The sequence below is a fragment of the Stenella coeruleoalba genome (genome assembly GCF_951394435.1).
Source record: "Stenella coeruleoalba genome assembly, chromosome: 7".
Lineage (NCBI taxonomy): Eukaryota > Metazoa > Chordata > Mammalia > Artiodactyla > Delphinidae > Stenella > Stenella coeruleoalba.
In genome coordinates, this window is record NC_137153.1 from 89,570,974 (window position 1) to 89,589,996 (window position 19,023).

Below are 19,023 nucleotides of genomic sequence, written 5' to 3' on the forward strand. Positions count from 1 at the left end.
AATTAACAAATGGCAGACAAGCACAGGAAGAAATGTCCAAACTCATCAGTAACCAGAGAAATGACATTCAAAACCACAGTATAATATTAATTTATATCTTTAGATTGGCAAAAAATGAGAGAGCTGGCAAACACCAACTGTGGGTGAGAGGTAGGGACACAGGACTCCTCATGCTGGTGGGAGTGGAGATGGGTACGGCCATTCCCAAGAGCCATCTGGCAAATTTTAGGCATGTTGGGTGTTGACACACCTTCCGACCCAACAATTCAGCTCATGGGGATTTGTCCTAAAGAAATACCCAGCTGGGTTCATAAGGGGACATGTACAAGGACACTTATTATGTTTGGAGACAGGGAGTTGAAGGTGACCTGAGTGGCTGTCACTGGGAGAATGGAGGTGTACATCCCCTGGAATGAGCAGTGAGAGCCACAGCCTAGATGCAGACACAGCAACATGGAGGTATCTTAAAAACAAAGTGCTGGCGTGCAGGAGCCAGGAAATGACCGTTGTGAAACTTCAAAAGCCCAAACTTTTGCTTGGAAAAAAAAGCAGAAAAAGTATGTAATCCAGTTATGTCGATGCAAATTCAAAATATGCACACAAAACAGCAATACACATTTTGCAAGGACACATACAAACACAATATCTGCATTAAACACTTAGAATGTTTGCCTTTCTTGGGGAGAGGCAGGAGTGGCATATGAGAATATGAGGGAAATAAAGGTACAAACAAACAAGAGGGGCTTTCATGGACCAGGGATAACAATGTTCCATGAAATGAGGAGTGTGAAGTGTGTCCTGAGGAAGTAAGATAGCACTTTGCTCAAGAAACTCTGGAGGGGGTAAATCTGGTATCATTGTGAAGAGTGCCCAGGAGAGGAGCAGGAAGCCAACAGCTGTCACAGCTCTTCTCTGTGCTAGTCACTGAGCCAGGCTCATTCATAGCCTCAGGTCATTGGAGTCTCACCATCACTCTCAAGCAAGGTAAACAATCACCTTTTATTTCACCATTTTATTTATTTTATTTTTAATTTTTTGGCCACACTGCGCGGCATGTGGGATCTTAGTACCCCGACCAGGGATGGAACCCGCGTCCCCTGCATTGGAAGTGCAGAGTCTTAACCACTGGACCGCCAGGGAAGTCCCATTTCACTATTTTAAAATAAGTGCTGAGGGACTTCTCTGGCGGTCCAGTGGTTAGGACTCCGCACTTCCAATGCAGGGGGTAGGAGTTCCATCCCTGGTTGGGGAACTAAGATCCCACATGCTGCGTGGCACGGCCAAAATAAATAAATAAATAAAAAAATAAGCTAATGTAAAGTGTCTTTAAACTTACTTTCAAAAAAATAAAAATAAAATTAAGAAGTGCTGAAATGATGTCTCAGAGAGATTAAGCCACAGTGCCTGGCTAGCAATGATTAGGCATGGCTGCTTTGAAGCTCACATACTTTCCACATGAGAGGAGGTGAGCTCCCCATCACTGGAGGCATTCAAGTAGAGGCAATGCTGTAAAGGAAAGTCAGGGTTGCCTTCAACATGGAGAATCTATGGCTCAATGAAAGACAAGGTCTGCTAAATAATTCTGTCTTCCAAGCCACCTTCCTTGAGCTCCCTGAAAGGTAAGCCCTGGATCATGGGGGCTGGGAGGTATCAAGGTCAGGGTCAGACTTCCAGCCTGAAAGAGCCCATATTCACGTGTGCCCTTCCATTCCTGCTGACCCACAACACTTCTGTAACTTGTAACTTCTGTAACTTGTGTAACTTGCAGTTTAGTGGACTATGTCTCCACTCTTAACATCAAGTCGAGGGGCAGTCCAAAAAACTGGCCTTTCCAGACCCATGGCTTAGTGAAGAGAGCTATAATATATGCCTTAACAGAAGGAAAAGGATATTAAAAATCAGCCTTAAGAGTCTCAAACTAGAGTCAAACTAGCTCCAAAAATTTTCTAGTAGGTTCTGGGAAATTATCTTCCTGCTTTTATGGGCACTGGCACTTGGCCAGAGAGATTATGAAGCCCCTACAGGGAGTGGCGGGGGCAGAGGCTTATTCAACTTGGCTTCCCCAGAGGACTTGGTAAGGCGCCTGGCAGATGCTCAGGAAATGCGCACTGCATAGAACCGTATCTGTTACCCCGAAGACCAAACGGTAATTAATGTGTGCAAATGGGGAGGACAAACCTACACTTCACTAGGTACCTTCTGAATGACAATTACGTTTTTAGGGCGGTGGAAGACCCCATCCCTTCAAATCAGGTGGCGAAGTATAAAATTCCAAAGTCTGAGTCCTTTATGCTGCACAGAAGCAGTCCAAATTCAAGCAGATTATCATTCACCGCGATTCTTACAAACAGGCCTAATGAAGGCAGCGACGGTGAGTTAGAGCGGCAGATGCTGAGATTTCACCAAGAACAGCATAAACAAGGCTCTAATCATGGCTTCACTCAACTTCCTTTCCTGCTGCAAATTCTGAGCCATGTTTAGACTTCGTTAGTAACATGGATTCTTTTTTCTCTCAAGGGGAAAAAAAAAAGCCAATTCCCTAGTATTCATCCTCATCTACACGTGGTTTGATGCAAGTCAGTGATGGCATGGGGGAGGCGTGCTGAACTTGGAGTTGAAAGGGGGTTAGGTCCACTGCACCCAAGGTGTGTGTCCGAGGGGATGCTAATACCTACCTTACCTACTACCACGGGTGGGTCCCTCAGAATGGTGCCTGAGCCAAGAGTAAGAATGCATGTAATTTATTTGGGAGGTGATCCTCGAACACATTGATAGGGGTGTGGGGAGGTGAGACAGAGAAGGCAAGGGAGCCAGGGCAAGGTGCATTAATGAGCAGGTTTCTGAGAGGCCAAGTGAGGCTCAATCTCATGGGGACCTCTGGAGACAGAGCGGAACATACCTTGGAGTTCTTGGGAGCTTCCACCCAAGTGAGAAGGACACTGGGGGATTTATCCTCCACTTCTCATCCATCCCTGGCTCAGGGCTGCCCTGGAAGCATTAAGTCCCTGAATATCTGTCCTGTTCCTCGCACAGGGGGAGAGGTGTAGGTGCTCTTAATAAGATGCTTGTTTGGAACCATGGATGCTCAGGGACTACAGGTGGGACGCTGATGGCATCTGCCACACCTACCCCCTAGGACTGGGGGCTCTGGGAAGCCTTGAAAACAGAGTAGATGGAGGGAAGCTGGGAGTGAGGAAGGTCATGTTTAGGGCTCTGAAACTCTCTCTGGATACAAAATGCCTCAGCCTCACGAGGGACCATGGGGCTAGCCCTGACACATTATTTTAGAGTAGTTCTGTCTATCCAGCATTCCTAAGTTTGCAAAAAAGGTCATTTCTCCAGCCTGGAACAACAATGGCCACCATTGTGAAGTAGCTTCAGTTCACATTTCTGTTGTCAAGACTAACTGCTGTTTGTCAGACATTCTGCGTTGACTCAAGCCACTGGAAACCAGGAGTAAATGAGCATGCTCTCAAATTTCCACAAGCCGGATCACTCACCAATTCAGTAAACATTTACCAAGAGCCAGCCAGGAACCAGGTAGCATGCTAGTAATGTGACTAGCTTCCTAGCACCCAGTGTTTATAGAGCAAAATGTCATTTGGCCCAGCCCCAGGGGACAGGCAGGGTTGGCATTAGTGTCATCCCGTTTTCCAGAGGAGGAAATTGAGGCTTAGGGAGATAAAGTGACTTGCCCAGGGTCACACTGCTGGTAAACTTCAGAGCAAGGGCTTGAATACAGGTCTTTTGCCTCCAAATTAATTTAATAAACTTGTACCAGGGGCCTACTGAGTGCCAGGCTCTTGTGATACCAATCCTACAACTCTGGAATCAAAAAGTAGAACAAGGGGCTTCCCTGGTGGCACAGTGGTTAAGAATTCGCCTGCCAATGCAGGGGACACGGGTTTGAGCCCTGGTCCGGGAAGATTCCACATGCTGCGGAGCAACTAAACGCGCGCGCCGCAACTACTGAGCCTGCGCTCTAGAGCCTGTGAGCCACGACTACTGAGCCCGCATGTCTAGAGCCTGTGCTCCGCAGCAAGAGAAGCCACAACAATGAGAAGCCCACGCACTGCAACGAAGAGTAGCCCCCGCTCGCCGCAACTAGAGAAAGCCCGTGCACAGCAATGAAGACCCAAAGCAGCCAAAATAATAAAAAAGTAGAACAGGACCATGGATTCCTGGCTCCCCTTTTAGTCTTCTCCAAACAGCCTCCCATTTCCAACTAATTTGTGTTTTAGTTTTACAAAGAAGGTAACAGAGCCTCCTACAAAATGCTTCCTCTACTATAGATAAAAGGGTTTAGAAGGCACCAGGACCTTTACAAACAAGAAGCCAAGAAAGCATCTTTCGTGGTCTCCAGAGGGATGGTGGGATGGGCCAACTTCCAAGATGCTGCCAGCGAGCGCTGAGACAGCCTGGGTGTAAGTCCAGGAGAGACCCTGCAAAGGGAGCCCCACTGCTGGGGCTGGCTGTTTGTGAGTCAGCTCTGCTCTTCCACCGTCCCCTCTTAGAAGAGGGCAGAGGGTGAGGGGGAGAGAGAGGGCTTGAAGGGCACAGCAGAAAACAGCATGGTGACCCCATTTAGAAGCCTTTTTCGAAGTCAATGGCATGAGGCAATTTAGGCTCTAGTAACCCCAAGGTGGGGGGCAGGCCCATCCTCTGGGCAAATTCCGGGAAGGTCCCAGGAGACAGAAGACCAGCCTCTCTTGGAGGTGAACCATGAGCCCAGAGAAGGAAAGGAATGAAACTGCTGTCCCACAGCAAGTCCCTTTCTGTGTCTGAGCCTCAGTTTCCCCTCTGAAATAAGATGACAACCAGGAGCCCTTCCAGCCTGGACAGCCACTCAATAAAGCAATGCCCCTCCATCTTGGCAGCAAGGTACCTCTGAGACCCTCTAAATTTGGAAAACTAACTGTTGTGCTGATAAGAATATGCCCTCAGCACAGCATCCCTCTGCCAACAGGATCAATGTCTGTTTTAAAAACATGTGAACAGGAGTATCTGCAAGGCCCGGCTCTGACAGTCAATAAACGCTGGACACAGAAGTGGCAAAGGGAGGACACTCAGGCGCAGGTGTACATGTGAACACGCAAAGGCTGGCACTTGGGGAAAGTCGAGGTCTAGTCACTTCTCTGCTTCCAGCCAGCTGGGTGTCCCTGGGAGGAACACCTCCCTTCCCTGGGCCTCAGTTTCTCCACTTATACCATGAAGCAGCGGGATGAGATCATCTCTAAGGCCCTACCCCATGTGACACCCTACATGTCATTAAGTGTTGGGAGCAGCTATAAGAGTAGGCAGACAAAAAGGCACCCGGGGCTTTCAACACACCAAGAAAATGTGGATTTGCCCCAGAAAAGTATCATAATTTTTGACTAAATGCTAATCATAATTGCTACTACTTGCTGAGCAAGAAATATATGCACGTTTCTCTGTGCTATCTCATCTAGTTCTTCCCACATCCCGAGAAGGTAGGTAGGGTCATATTCCTATTTTACAGATGAGGACATTGAGGCTCAGAGAGGTGAGTCACTTGCCTAATGTTCTACAGTGACTTGAGCTCAGGTGGTTTCAAACCCACCTCTGAACTACTGTTTGCTACACTGCTTTCCTTATAAATGCCTAAAACCAGTCACTGGAGTTGGTGTCTAATCCTAACATTCAGAAAAAAAAAAAAAGCAATAAAATTGGCACACATTTGTAGCTGTGATTGGCCAATCAATAATTTACAAAATATTCTCCCAGAATGATATAATTTGAGAACTGGAAATGTGACAAGAGAATTTAGCTGCAATCACTCAAAAAAAAGTATCTTTGCCAAGATGCTTACTTTGTTCAGCCAATGAAGAAGTAAGCTTTAAAAATGGGAAAATAATTACGTTTGCCTAAAATTACATCTTTTGTGCACACCAGAGAGCTGACATGCATTTCAATTACCTGCCACAGGAAGACAAATGGGTAAATCTACAAGACTGCATCATGGAGCCATAGTACCGGAGAACACCTCTCCTGACTGATCTGCATCTGGTTGGGATTGTCTGAATGAACCCGAATAACTCGATTTCATTTCTTGCCTTCCCCTGGATGACTCTGGTATCTGCTCAAAGTGAGTGGACACAGAAGGCTCTGCTTTTGTTTCTGGATTTTCTAGAAACATCCAGATACTGAAAAACACTGTATTAATGAAAGGTCCGTCTCATGGTTCTGGCTAACAACCCTGCCAATGACCATACCGGGCCGAACCGAAATTCCTCCAGGCAGAACACCCAGCCCTGCCCCTCTCAGACGCCCTGTGGGCTCTGACAAGCCACCGTCCCTCTCTGGGCCTCCGTTTCCTCCTCATCACATGAGGAATGTGGTCTGAATGGTTGCTGAGGTCCCTTCCAAATCTTACAGAAGAAAGTCTGACAAATGATCTGGTTTCTTAAAAAACCAAATGGTCTGTAAATAGTGTGTGTGGGACAATTATAAATTAAAAGGGACTAAAGAGACACTTCAACCAGATGCAATGAGTGGACCTTGTGTGGGCTCCCCAACAAACCAACTATAGAGTCATTTTCAAGATAATTAGATGATCAACATAGACTCAGAATAAAGCATATTAAAACTTCTTAAATGTTTAAGGTGCAATAACAGTATTGTCGTTATGTTTTAAAAAAGTCCTTATCTAGTAGAAATGCATACTGCGGTATTTATAGATTGAAATGAGATAATGTCTGGGAGCTGCTTTAAAACATTACAGCAAAAAAAGGGGGTAGGGGATGGAGTGAGTCAAGATAAAGCAAGATTGGCAAAATGGTGAAAACAGCTGAAGCCGGGTAATGGGTACATGGGGTTCATTATGCAATTCTCTCGACTTTAGAGTCTATTTGAAAATTTCTATAATCAAAAACTAAAACAATGCAAGATTCCTCAGAATACTGGCATTGACTTAACTGCCACGCCCCATATTTTCAATAAGCCTGAGTCATGTGGAAAGACTGAACAGGCCTGAGAAATAATGCAGTTGAGAAAAAATATTCTAAATAAGTTGAAGCTAATGTTTTCATAGAGAAGTGTTTTCTATTGACTCTTTCTCTTATCTGGAACATCGTACTTTCATTTCTTTTGATGTATTTTATTGCATAAACAGAACATCCTTGAATACAGAATTCATCAATTAGAAAGAATAAGCATCAAAAAGCCTACCTTGAAATTGAGTAAATTTAATGGTCCCCATTCTCTCCCCGTTCCGGAACACAACTTGACCCTAAATAGAAAACAAACAAAGAAGAACAAAGAAGAAATGCCATATTAGCCCAAACACTACTGATCTCAACTGAAATTCATTAATTGTACAATGTGATTATTATTATTGGAGAAAGAATAGACTCCCGCCAGACCACGGATGCAAAATTAAACTGTTTTTAAACTGGTTGTGACTTTATCTGGATAATTTGAGGAGCATAAAATCAATAATGGAACCAACACGTGTAAATTAAAGCCCAGATATGCATCATCATTATCATCATGACTATTTATTAAACACACATGTGCCCTGTGTTATCCCAGGACAAGGTCTTCCAGGGTGTTGGAGAGATGGAGGAAGAGACGAAGAAGCCCTTGGAGACTGGCCCTGCCTCTGCTCCCGTGCCCCACCCATAAAAATGTGGGGCTTTGCCGAAGTTGTTTGGTTGCAGGACCAGAAGGGGGCTAGAGGTCCGTTAGTATTCCTTATTAAGGACAGAGAATGTTTTTGTAAGTTCTTCCTGAGGGGTGACGTCAGTCCCAAATATAACTGGGCTATGGGGCAGCACAAAATTAAGCTTCTTGAGCCAGTGAGACCTGACTAGTGTCACAGGCAGCTAAGCACCCCTCATTAGGGACCCCGGGGGCTAAAGGCAGCATCATCTGCTGCATCTGCCTTGCTGGCTGATACCCAGCTTCCATATGCTGGGCTAAATAAACCAGGAACATAAAGAGGGGATGTGGTCTCTCCTTGCCTATTTACGGTCCACCTAAAATTCTGCAACCATGTAAGGAAATTGACGCAGGTTATATAAATGAATCTTTATGACAAGCTTGAGCGGAAAGGAGGATGATCCTGATTTTACAGATGAAGAAACTGAGATTGAGGGAGGTTATGCCAAGGTCATTGTAAGTGAGGCTGCTGGATTCAAATCCGAGTTTGATTTTAATGCCCATGGAATTTCACTACAGCATGTTGTTTCTGATCCAGAAATAAATTTCTTCCTTTCTTTCCATTAATGTGAAACTAGGAAAATAAATTGTCTTAAAGGTACACTGCTTTATAAGCGCAGTTACGCTCTTGCATCATCAGGTAATAGCAAAGACAATACCACAGATTCCCTTCAATTCTCAAGAGAAAGTTTCAGAAAGTACACATCTTCCCTTGATGGAAATCCAAAGTCTGAGGCCCTGAGGCTTTCGGAACAAAGAGAATCACTCAATCTGTTCTCGGAATGAGAAACACCTTCTAAGGCCACTTTGACACCTTTTTGAGATCCTGAAGACAGCTGCGAGTAGTATCAGTTTGAAACTAACGCCCACCGAATTCTATATTCAGTTGATGGTAAGCAATTCCCTGGAGTGTGAAAACACTTCAATGTAAGGTGAGACAGGAGCTGTGATTTTATTTCTAGGGATGATTAAAAAACACAGAACATCTTCCAAAGGATCGCTTTTATGCGAATGGACCATTTGCATGGGCGGAAAAGATGCAGATATTGTCCACAGGACATTTCTTTGTTTGACAAAAGTGGAGATCTAACTCATTCACCCATCTCCTGCCAAGCTTTGAAGAACTCCAAAGACTTCTAGACACAAAATGTGGACAAATTCTGCAGAATCTTTATTAGTTAAATTTAAAAAGTATATTGAATGGTATTCAAAGAGTGGATGGAATAATACTGGAGTGGAATACAGGGCGGGGGTGAGAAAGAATCTCCCTTTACTTTTTGGGTTTTCTTTCCTTTCTCCTTTACTTTTTAGATAAAACTCATTAGTTCATCTTTGAAGTAAGACCTGTCATATTTTAGTTTTCTCACAGTAGCTATTTTTACTCACAGTAGCTCCTCCTATCTCCTTAATTTTTCAGGTACTGCAGTGGGAGGAGCCAGCATCTGAGTATCACAAAGCTGGGTTCAGGGCTCCCTTGGGCAAGTTCCTGAACACCTGAGTTAGGGACCTAGCACAGCTCATGGTCTTCAATGGGCACTCAGTAAATGGCACCAGTAATTTTTATTTAAAAACATTTAATAGCAGAGAGCTGAAATTAAAAAAGATTCCAAGCACCAGGAAGCTTTCCAAACTTTGAGAAGAGATTTTCAACATCACATGATTTCAGCTGGCAAAGGGGTAAACCGTTGGGCCCTAATCCAAGGTGGCTTCACCGCTCAGAAACATCAGCCCCCAAGTGACTGAGTTCCCAAACCACACGGGCCGCTGTGTGTTCAGCCAAAGGGAGAAAGATGAGAGGCCTGTGAGTGTGGTAACTGAGAGTAACACGGACAAGCAGATGGGTAACTGGCTGTATCGAGGCTCTGCACCAGAGAAGAGCGGAGAAGCTCTGTGGAGCCGCCTTCTGAGGAAGATTTGACACGTGATTCTTTCCTGAGGTTGTGACCACGGCATCTCTCGGGTTGGATAGATGATGCCAAGTCTGCGACCTTGAGCACGGCTGACTGGATGGGGACTACCACCCCAGGCAGGCCAACGTCGATAGGACTGGACACCAGCGAGGAAGGTCATAAGCCAATCAGGTGATTTTCATGAAATTCTGCCTGATGGATGGCCTCCATGTCAGCAGATGGACAACGCACGACATTCCATAGATATTTACCTGCCCTGGGCGGGTCCTCTTTTAGGTGCTGATTCCTGCTCTCAGAAAGCTTTGTATTTGATTAGGAGAGACAGGCAAAACATGTTCACCAAAAAATGAACGAGATGTTTTCATTTCGTGAAGAGTGCTGTGAAGAAAATCAAAAGGGAGTGCCTGGACAAGCGGAGTGAATTTACTGTGTGGTCAGGAAAGACCTCACTGCAGAGGTGACATAAGAGCTGAGCCCTGCACAGCAAGAAGCAGCTACTCCAGGCAAAAGGAAAGGCCAGGACAAAAGCCCTCAGGTGGGAAAGAACAGAAAGGGCCAGCAGGAGGAGTGTAGTGAGGGAGCGGGCAGGTAGGTGGGGCCTGGGGGCCCTGACAGGGCTCTGGAGGGGATGCTAAGTGCAGTGAAGAGCCATGAGGGCAGGGAGCTAAACAAAGCAGCAATATGATCTGATTTAAGATTTGAGAAGATTGCTCTGGCTGTCCGAAAATGGGAATAGAGACCCGGGCGGCTTAGGCAGCTGGTAATCCAGGTGTGAGGTGACAGAGGCTTAGGCTAGGGTGGTGGTCACATCCTCTCTCTAGCCAGCTCAGAGTTCATGGCCAAGGTGGCTGAGCACTGTGGCCTGAGCAGCAGACGCTTCCCTTCCACTACTACCATCCTGGGGGTGTGGGCACCATGGTAGGCGACCAGATGCCCCCTTCAGGATGGAGACACTTACTTCCCCAGCATCTTGGCTGCTCCTGGGTTGCCCAAAGGGTGCCAGTTAAGGTTATGTCCCTCCTTGGGGGCAGCCTACATCCAGTGGTCAGTGTGAAGGGACACAGTAGTTTGAGCCCCCTTGCTTCAATTCAGGACAGCTGTGAAGGACCATGGGCTCCAGAGGTCCCCATGGGGTGGCTGAGGCCGTGACTGTAGCTGCGCCCAATTCAACTCATCCCTCTGCCTGACCCTGCTTCACTTCCTCCCTTCGTGTTTTGTTCCTGAGAGCCTCCCTGAAAAACTTCCTGTATGTGAATCTTTGTCTCAGAGTCTGTTTCGTGGGTAAACCAGCCTAAGACACCTGCCATCAAAGGTCATTGGAAATACCTCTTTTTCACAACCCGAAGGAGCCTGAGGTGGTGGGAACAGAGGCAATGGATTCCCAGTGAGGCCCACACGGCAATTAGACTCTTCGGTTTCGCTGTGGCCTGGCATCTCAGCCAGAGGAGCTGGGCTGACTTCGGTTCCTCAAACCCCAGCTTGAGCAGGGATTACTTTTTGCTTTTCTCCCACACACATATTCTTTATGTACATATAAATGCTGTGACTCTCCTTAAGCTTTCTTTTTTTTTTTTCTTCTCCTTAAGCTTTTGCCATGTGCGATCCAGGGCTGTAACCGAGGATGATTACATCCACTTGAGACCAATCCATGTGACGCATTACACTCCAAAGCAGTGGAGTTTGATAACTCTGGCTGGGGTGGTGGCTGATATCTGTCTTTTGGCTCCCAATCCACACTCACTCTTCTGTGTCCTCCTCTGTGTTGCAGGGGCCCACAGCCTGGAAACCATACTTCCCAGAATCCCCTGCCAGCTGGTTTCCATTTAGGTTCTGCTAATGAGAAGCATTCATGGGGGATTAGAAAGTGTGCAGAAGGGAAAAGCTATTTTTTTTTTTTTTCTGCTTTGGTTGCAGCAGCAGGAACTGAGTGACTGCAGGTGTCCATGGGCCCCAGCAGCCCTGCACTGTCAGGGTGTGCAGTGGGACTCGGGATAACTGCTCAGTAACCAGTGCTGGGGTCCCTACAGTGGCAGAAACAGCAGTGGCAGGAGCCTCAGAGGCCAGCGTGCTTGCGTCTCCATTATTTTATTTGCATTCCAAATCTGCTCTGTGGTCACTTATAAACTCCTTGGAAGTTAGAATCCATTACCAATCAGCATGCAGTCAAGGAAACAGAAAGCACTTCAGGCATGTCAGAGGCAATGGCAACACCATTCCTCTTTTTTTTTTTTTTTTGTGGTACGCGGGCCTCTCACTGCTGTGGCCTCTCCCGTTGCGGAGCACAGGCTCTGGACACACAGGCTCAGCGGCCATGGCTCACGGGCCCAGCCGCTCCGCGTCATGTGGGATCTTCCCGGACCAGGGCACGAACCCATGTCCCCTGCATCGGCAGGCGGACTCTCAACCACTGCGCCACCAGGGAAGCCCAACACCATTCCTCGTATTGCTCCTGCAGCCCAAGGGGCTTGGCCATTTTCTGTAAACACTTCTCTCTGGTGACAGTACCTACCTGATTTGCTCCTCCATCCCTTCTAACAAACTTGTAGCCGGTTCCCTGTATTAAATCTCCCTCTGAAATGAGCAGATTTGTACGGCAAATAAAATAATGGAGGTAAAACCCCAAGTGGATAATTTATGAGGATTTTTCTTTTTCCTGAAAGAGATGTTCCTGATGTCAAGGAGAGCAATCTGTTTCATAAAAGCTGATCCAAACTAACAGTTCAGGTTGAATTGGGAGCGATAAATTTGAATTTTCTTTTTTAGAAGAATCTTCAGAACACATAGGACAACATATGGAAAAAAACTTGTTTCTGCATTCGCCAGACAAGAGTACATTTGCCATCAGTGTGACCTTGGACAGTCATTGAGTGTTTCTGAGCATCAATTCTCCTACTTGAAAAATAGGAAGAAAAACACCTACTTCTCAGGATTGTTTGTGAGAATTAAAGAAGACAATTATGAAAAAGGCACAACCCAGGGTTGGCGCACACAAAGGTTAACTCTTATGATGCTCCAGGTAATCCGAGTTTGCAAAATTCCACCTGATGTCCCCAGAAAAATCAGTGGAGAGTAAAATGTTCCAGCGGTCAGTAGGATTCAGTGGCCTCCTCTTAGAAAAATTAATTCTATTTTCATTGTTCATCTTTAATGTTTCACTACTAAGCATGAGTGAAATTTATTCCAACAACAGTTCATGAATTGTACAGGTCAAGCCCTACACTGGAAAATTTTTTTTGTCTCTTTCAAAGGGAAGGGACTCCCTGCCCTGGAAAATGATCTGATGTCGGGCTGGAGCTGGAGGTTACACAGAGGGAAGACTCGCTAGGCTCAGTCTAATCTTGTGGAGCCCTGGGCCCACTGAGGGACACAGTCTCTGCCGATCACAGTGCATTTAGGGAAGGCATTCCATCCTTACTATGGCTCTAACTGCACTCTTGTCTCTGGGCAGTCATATTTGTCTTTGGGAGATGTGAGCAAGTATGCTCAGCTGAGTGTTTGAGTTATGCTGTGGGGAAACAAGATCTGTCCTGACATGTCACACAGGCAGTGAAATCTCTAAGGAGATGGAAGCTGAAGGGTGATGGGGGACCCTGGCTGGCCCATCACTATCTGTATGGATGATCCAAGCCCACCTTAGACTGTTCTGCTGCCAGCCCTTCTCCCAGGACAACGTTGGTCTCAAATGAATAATGAGGATTTTGCGAAAATCTGGGGGTTACACTGCTAGTCAGATTTTTCCATAAAGGCTACAGATCCTCTTCAGGTAAGCTTGAAGAAGGTGCTTTCTGTTTCCCAAGGGATGACAGGACATAAAAGAGAAATACCAAGTAATTGGGTACATCTACCCACATGTTCTGCAAAGGTGAAAAATACTCTTTTTTTCTGCATGTCCCTTGGGCTATAGGACAAGTTATATTTTGCATACTACTTAAAATATTTCTTACATAAAAATGCTTTTGATGGACCTAAGTCTTGAGGAAAGTTTGATGTATCCATTGGGTCTTCAGCAGCTGGTTTTCAGGAGTTAAAAGGAGGAGCAGCAAGGGAAGTGTGGCCTGCCCACTGCCATCCTTCTGCTGGTGGGCATTAAATGGAGGGGTATCCTTCTGAGGGACCGTGATCAGATGACCCATAGGGTTCAAGTGATGACCAGCCACAAAGGAAGTGGAGGTCTAAGGCAGGGCTTGGTGAAGTGGAGAGGAGTGGGGACCAAGAGGAGATGGCTAGATGGATGGCCCAAGAGAGGCAGGACCAACTCCCTCTTTTCTTCCAGTTATGATACGAGAGTCAAGCTTGTTTAAAATAGCAAACAAAATAGTACAGTAGAAACTAACACAACATTGTAAAACAACTATACTCCAATAAAAATTAATTTAAAAAAGAATAGCAAAATATCAGAAATGAATGAGATATCCAAGAAATAGGCCAATAGCAAAGTAAACTGTGATAGACGCATGATGAAATATTATGTTACATGCATTCAGTCAGCACTGTTGAGCACCTAACATGTGTCAGGTACATGCCAGGCAGGCACCGGATAGAGTGAGCAAAGTCCACATGGTCCTAGAGTGCATGGAGCCTGCAGTCTGGTGGGAGGTATAGACATTAAACAATAAATACACTGATAAATATATAATTGCAAACTACAATAAGTGATATAAAGGAAAGAACAGGGAGCTGCAAGAAAGAACTACAAGACCTGAGTTAGACTGTGGGTCAAGGAGGGCTTTTCTGGGGAGGTGGCATTTGCATTGAGACCTGAAGGACTTAGCTAAGAGTGAGGGGAGAGCTTCCTGGGAAGAGGAATTGCAAGTACCAAGGTCCCAAGGCAGGAAAGAGACTGGGAAGTGGGAGGAGCTGAAACAACGGCAGTGGAACTGAAAGTGGTGATTGAGGGGAAGATGACCATGGAGTGGAATGGGCAAGGTGGACAGGTGCAATGTCATGCAGAACCTTATAGGTCTATCAAGGATGCCAGGCTTAATTCTGAATGCAAGGGGAGCCACTGAAGGGTTTTAAGCAGGGGGTGACTTGATCTAGGTTATGCAGACTTGAACATTATATTATAAAAGTTATAAAATAATGGAAAAAGTGATATTCTGATTGTGCCAGACACTGGCTAGTTGTTCACCAAATCCATTTCCTTTTCCTCCTGGGCACATGGTTAGACTGCATTTTCTTACCTCCCTTATACCTAGGTGAGGCCATGTGACATTTCTAGCCAATGGAATGTGGGCAGAAGTGGCACATGTCATTCCAGGTCTGGCCCATGAAAACCTCCCACAAGACCCTTCCTGCTCCCTCACTTCCCCCATCTGCCAACGAGATTCACAGGATCTATCAGTGAACTCCGAGGCCCAAGGAGCAGTGGGGACATGAGACAAAGGAGCCTGGGTCCATGAATAATCATGCAGAAAGGCTGTCCGCCAACCAGAAACATCCACTTTGGACTTTGCATAAGAGAAAGATACATTTTTATTATGTTAATTCACGGAGATTCTGAGATATCTTTGTTACAGCAGCTACTGTTATTTACTTTAACTAATACGATACGAAGTAAAAAAGGATAAAAATTGAATATACAGTATGTTCATAAATGTAAAAATTATTCCCGCCAAGTAAAAAATTACTCCCAACCAACAGTGGTTGGTCCTGGGTTGTGGGATTATGGCTTTTTCGTCCTTTTACTTTTCAATATTTTCCAATATCCTCTAATGAGCATGCGTTATTTTAGTAACAGGAAAACTTTATTAAAAACTTTTTTTTGAAAGGCTGTTATAAGGAGGCACATTTTTTACAGCTAAAAATAGCAACATCATCACCAAGAAAATAATTCTCCCTCTTGGAATAGATTAATTTTTACTGACAGCTTAGAGTTTTCCTGAATAAGAGCCAAAGATCTGTGCAAGCATAAGCACATTTCCCCCTCAACTTAGAATAATGGAAAGAGCAATGAACGAGGGGTCTGAAGAGGAAGATCTGAGCTGTGCTCTGCCATTATCTCGGAAGGGAACTGGGGCAAGTCCCTCTTCATCTCTGTTCTCAGGTTTCTCTCTGCAGAACATGCAGCAATAACATCCTTTAAGTTATTTTTAGCTCTGCTGAAACATTTGTGTATGTTATCTAAGATTTTTTTCTGGGGTTCTCCTTTATTAATAAATTCTCAACAACAACCTCAATGGGATGAACTATGTATTATTATCTCCATTTTACAGATGAGAAAACTGAGGGGCTGAGAAGTTAAGAAAGTTACCTAGGGTCACATCTAGTAGGCTGCAGAACTGGGACTCACTTCAGACATGCTCTGACTTCAAGCTCATGCTTCTAACCACATACTATCCTGCCTTCCTTTGCAAAAACCAGTCACTGATCAGAAAATGAGCTCTTTGCTGGGGTAAGAGTGAGTCCAAGTCCTTGCAGCCTTGGGCTAGAGGGAAGGAGCAGGGGTAGCACAGGAGGTAGGTGGAAGAGGAGGGAGTCAGGGATGTGTTGGTAAGTGTTTAAATGGCTCTTTGGGGGGGCGGAGCGGGGGGCGGGGGGGCCAGGAAGAGTCCTGACTTGTCGTGTTTGCCAATTTCCACGGTGTAAATATTCCCACCAAGGCAGATTTCAAGCTATTAACAACTGGCTCTAGGCAGCCTGCCGGAGCTGGTTCCAGCACACCAGTGGCCAAGCCAGTCTCTCAGGAATGTGAAACTGAAGAGAAATGCAAAATGCCTAGTTTTTAACCGCTCAAGGGGCGGGTGAGAATCTCTTCTTAGAAGTGGGGGAGGGGCTTCAAATCAGAGTGGGAAGAGCTGGAGATCTCCACTGGGTTCTGCAATGCTGGGCCTGGGACTCTGTGGGCCACATCTCCCAGCCTCCTCCCCAGCCTCCTCATTAGCTCTGCCAAGAGCAGACCCTGAGGGAGGGTGGAAATTGCGAGAGGAGAAGGACTCAGGAATCCCCATTTCCCCAGGCCTCTGTCAGGGTTCTGTGGCTAGTGCCAGTCCTGCTACACCCCCTGCGCAGTGCCAGCAGCAGCCGGGCAGTGCCCCTCCTCAGACGTCTGAATACTAGCTCTGTGGACATTTTCTGAGCTCCCAGTTTCCGGTAGCCATACCTCTTCCTTTCATTCTTCTAGCCTAGAGGTGATAACTCTTTCTTTCAGCAGTGGGTACCTCTGAACTGCGTCAGTGTTCCTTTTATACTCCTTTGTCCTTCCGAAACCTATTAAACAACTCCCTGTATTAAATCTACTCTGTTTGGAATGCCTAGTTTGGTTTCTGTTTTTCTGCTAGGACCTCATCCTCTCTGTCTACCATGTGGTCCCTGGCAGGACTCAGTCCTCCAGCATAAGACCTATTTGTCAGGCCCCAATTAAAGTGGCCTTCTCCACTCATGTCCTCGATGGTACACTGGCAGGTGATACTGATGCTGCCTGCCCCGCCTCTACCTCAGGGTGTGCCCCCAGCTTCTTCTTCCACCCTGAACTGCCTATTGTAATTGCCTCCTGCTGAGATGGAGCCCCCCCCACCCCCCCCCCCTCCCCCGCCCCGCGGCAGAAAAGTGCTCTTTCCTCCTCAAGGCCTGGGAAGGATAGGAGTACAGGACTATTTGTTAATTCTCATTGAGTTGAATGAACTGGGTTCTCTGTTTAGGGGGCACTGAAGCAGGATCATTCAGGAAGGGCTATGGAGGAGAAGGAGAGGGAGAGAGAAAGGACACTGGCCAAGGGTAGATGCTCAGTTACCTCCATGGTGTGAGAGGGACCGAAAGAGACAGGTGGCCCAAGGCAGAGGAGCTGGTTATCACAGAAGCTCGGAGGTTATCACAGGCTGGGAGACCAAGATGTCCCTGTGGGCTATCGGTATTGGAGGTCTGGGCCGAATGCTGTTTGCGGAGACTGTTTCTTTACAATTAAACCAGAAAGCACACTGGCTTAGAGTGGGAAGTTCAGGGTTCTAGTTCCAGTTTTGTCACCAACTCCCTGTGTGCCCATAATTATGTTCCTTCCTCTCTCTGGGCCTCAAATTTCCACAGATAAAATGAGGAAGCAATTGCAACATACTGTGTTTGGGACTTGGCATGCTAATGCCTGATCCAGTGGAGGTGCACGAAGTCAAAGTCCTTTTTTTTCTAGAAGCTCCCGGTCTAATGGAGGTGACAGGTTTAAAAAAAAATAAAGTTACAAGACAGCGTGATAACTGCTACGAGAGGGTGGGTACAGAGCCTTGTGGGAGCACAGAGGAAGGGCACCTCTCTTGTGAGGGGGTGGCTTAGCAGGGGGCAGGGAAGAATGACTGTGAGTTAGCCAGGCAGAAAGGATGGGAAAGGGAATGTTCTGGGCAGAGGGAACAGCATATGCAAAGGCCTGGAGGCAGAAGAGACCTTAACTCTCTGGAGGACCAGAAGGAAGGACAAGGTGGCTGGTGGGGGGTGCGCAGGAGGTGGGGGAGTGGAGGCAGGAAGGCAGGAGCCACATCAGGCAGGACTTTGGACCTCATGATCCAAAGGGGGCCACAGAAGGGCTGTAAACCAGGAAGTAACAATTCCCAGATGCTCTTCAAAAGGAAGGAAATCCTGCCACTTGTGACAACACGATGGACCTGGAGGACATTATGCTAAATGAAATAAGCTAGACACAGAAAGATAAATACTTCATGGCATCACTTACATGTAGAATCTACAATAGTCAAGTTCATAGAAGCAGAGAATAGAATGGTGGTTGCCAGGGGCTGGGGTTAGGAGAAATAGGGAGATGTTAGTCCAAGGGAACAAACTCCTAGTTATGCAGGATGAATAAATTTTGGAGGTCTAATGTACAGCCTGGAGACTGCAGTTAACAATACTGTACTGTATACTTAACACTCGCTAAGGGAGTAGATCTTAAGTGTTCTCACCACAAAAAAAAAAAAAAAAGAAAAAGGTAACTTTGTGATGTGATGGGTATGTTAATTACCTTGATTGTGGTGATTATTTCACAATGTATACATATATCAAATCATCAAACTGTACCCCTTAAATATATACAATTCCTATATCTCCATAAAGCAAAACAAACAAAAAACTACTCTGGCTGCTGTATGGAAAATGGCTGGTCACCAGGGCAAGACTGGAGGCAAGGAAGACAGAAGCTGTTGTGGAATCCAAGCGAGAGATGAGGGTGACATAGATGGAGAAGAGTCCATGATTCAAAGATGGGAAGGAGGTGGAGTCCTAGGGGCCTAGAGGTGGCCGGGATGTGAGGGGCAAGGAAAGTGGAGAAGTGAAGAAAGGCTTTCCGATTTGGCGGTGCCACTGCTTGCCTGCGCAGCCAGCCCAGGGGAGCTGGCGGGGCCAGTGAGTGGCATCTTTGCCTGGGTTCCTGGGTGAGTGGCTGAGCCACGGGAGCTTTGTAGCTCTAAAGCTATGAATCACGAAACCTTCTCTAAGCTTTCTGCCCCCACCCCAA

The 19,023-nt window shown here is 46.2% G+C and overlaps 1 protein-coding gene across 2 annotated transcripts in view; it reads right to left on the minus strand.

The window, feature by feature from the left end:
• The window catches only part of GABBR2 (gamma-aminobutyric acid type B receptor subunit 2), a 365,550-nt gene that overhangs the window by 92,269 nt on the left and 254,258 nt on the right, over positions 1-19,023 (minus strand). For both annotated transcript variants that reach the window (XM_079926892.1, XM_079926893.1), the window contains exon 8: positions 7,189-7,249. In XM_079926892.1, coding sequence (XP_079783018.1) covers positions 7,189-7,249 — 61 coding nt within the window. The remainder of the gene's footprint in view (positions 1-7,188; positions 7,250-19,023) is intronic.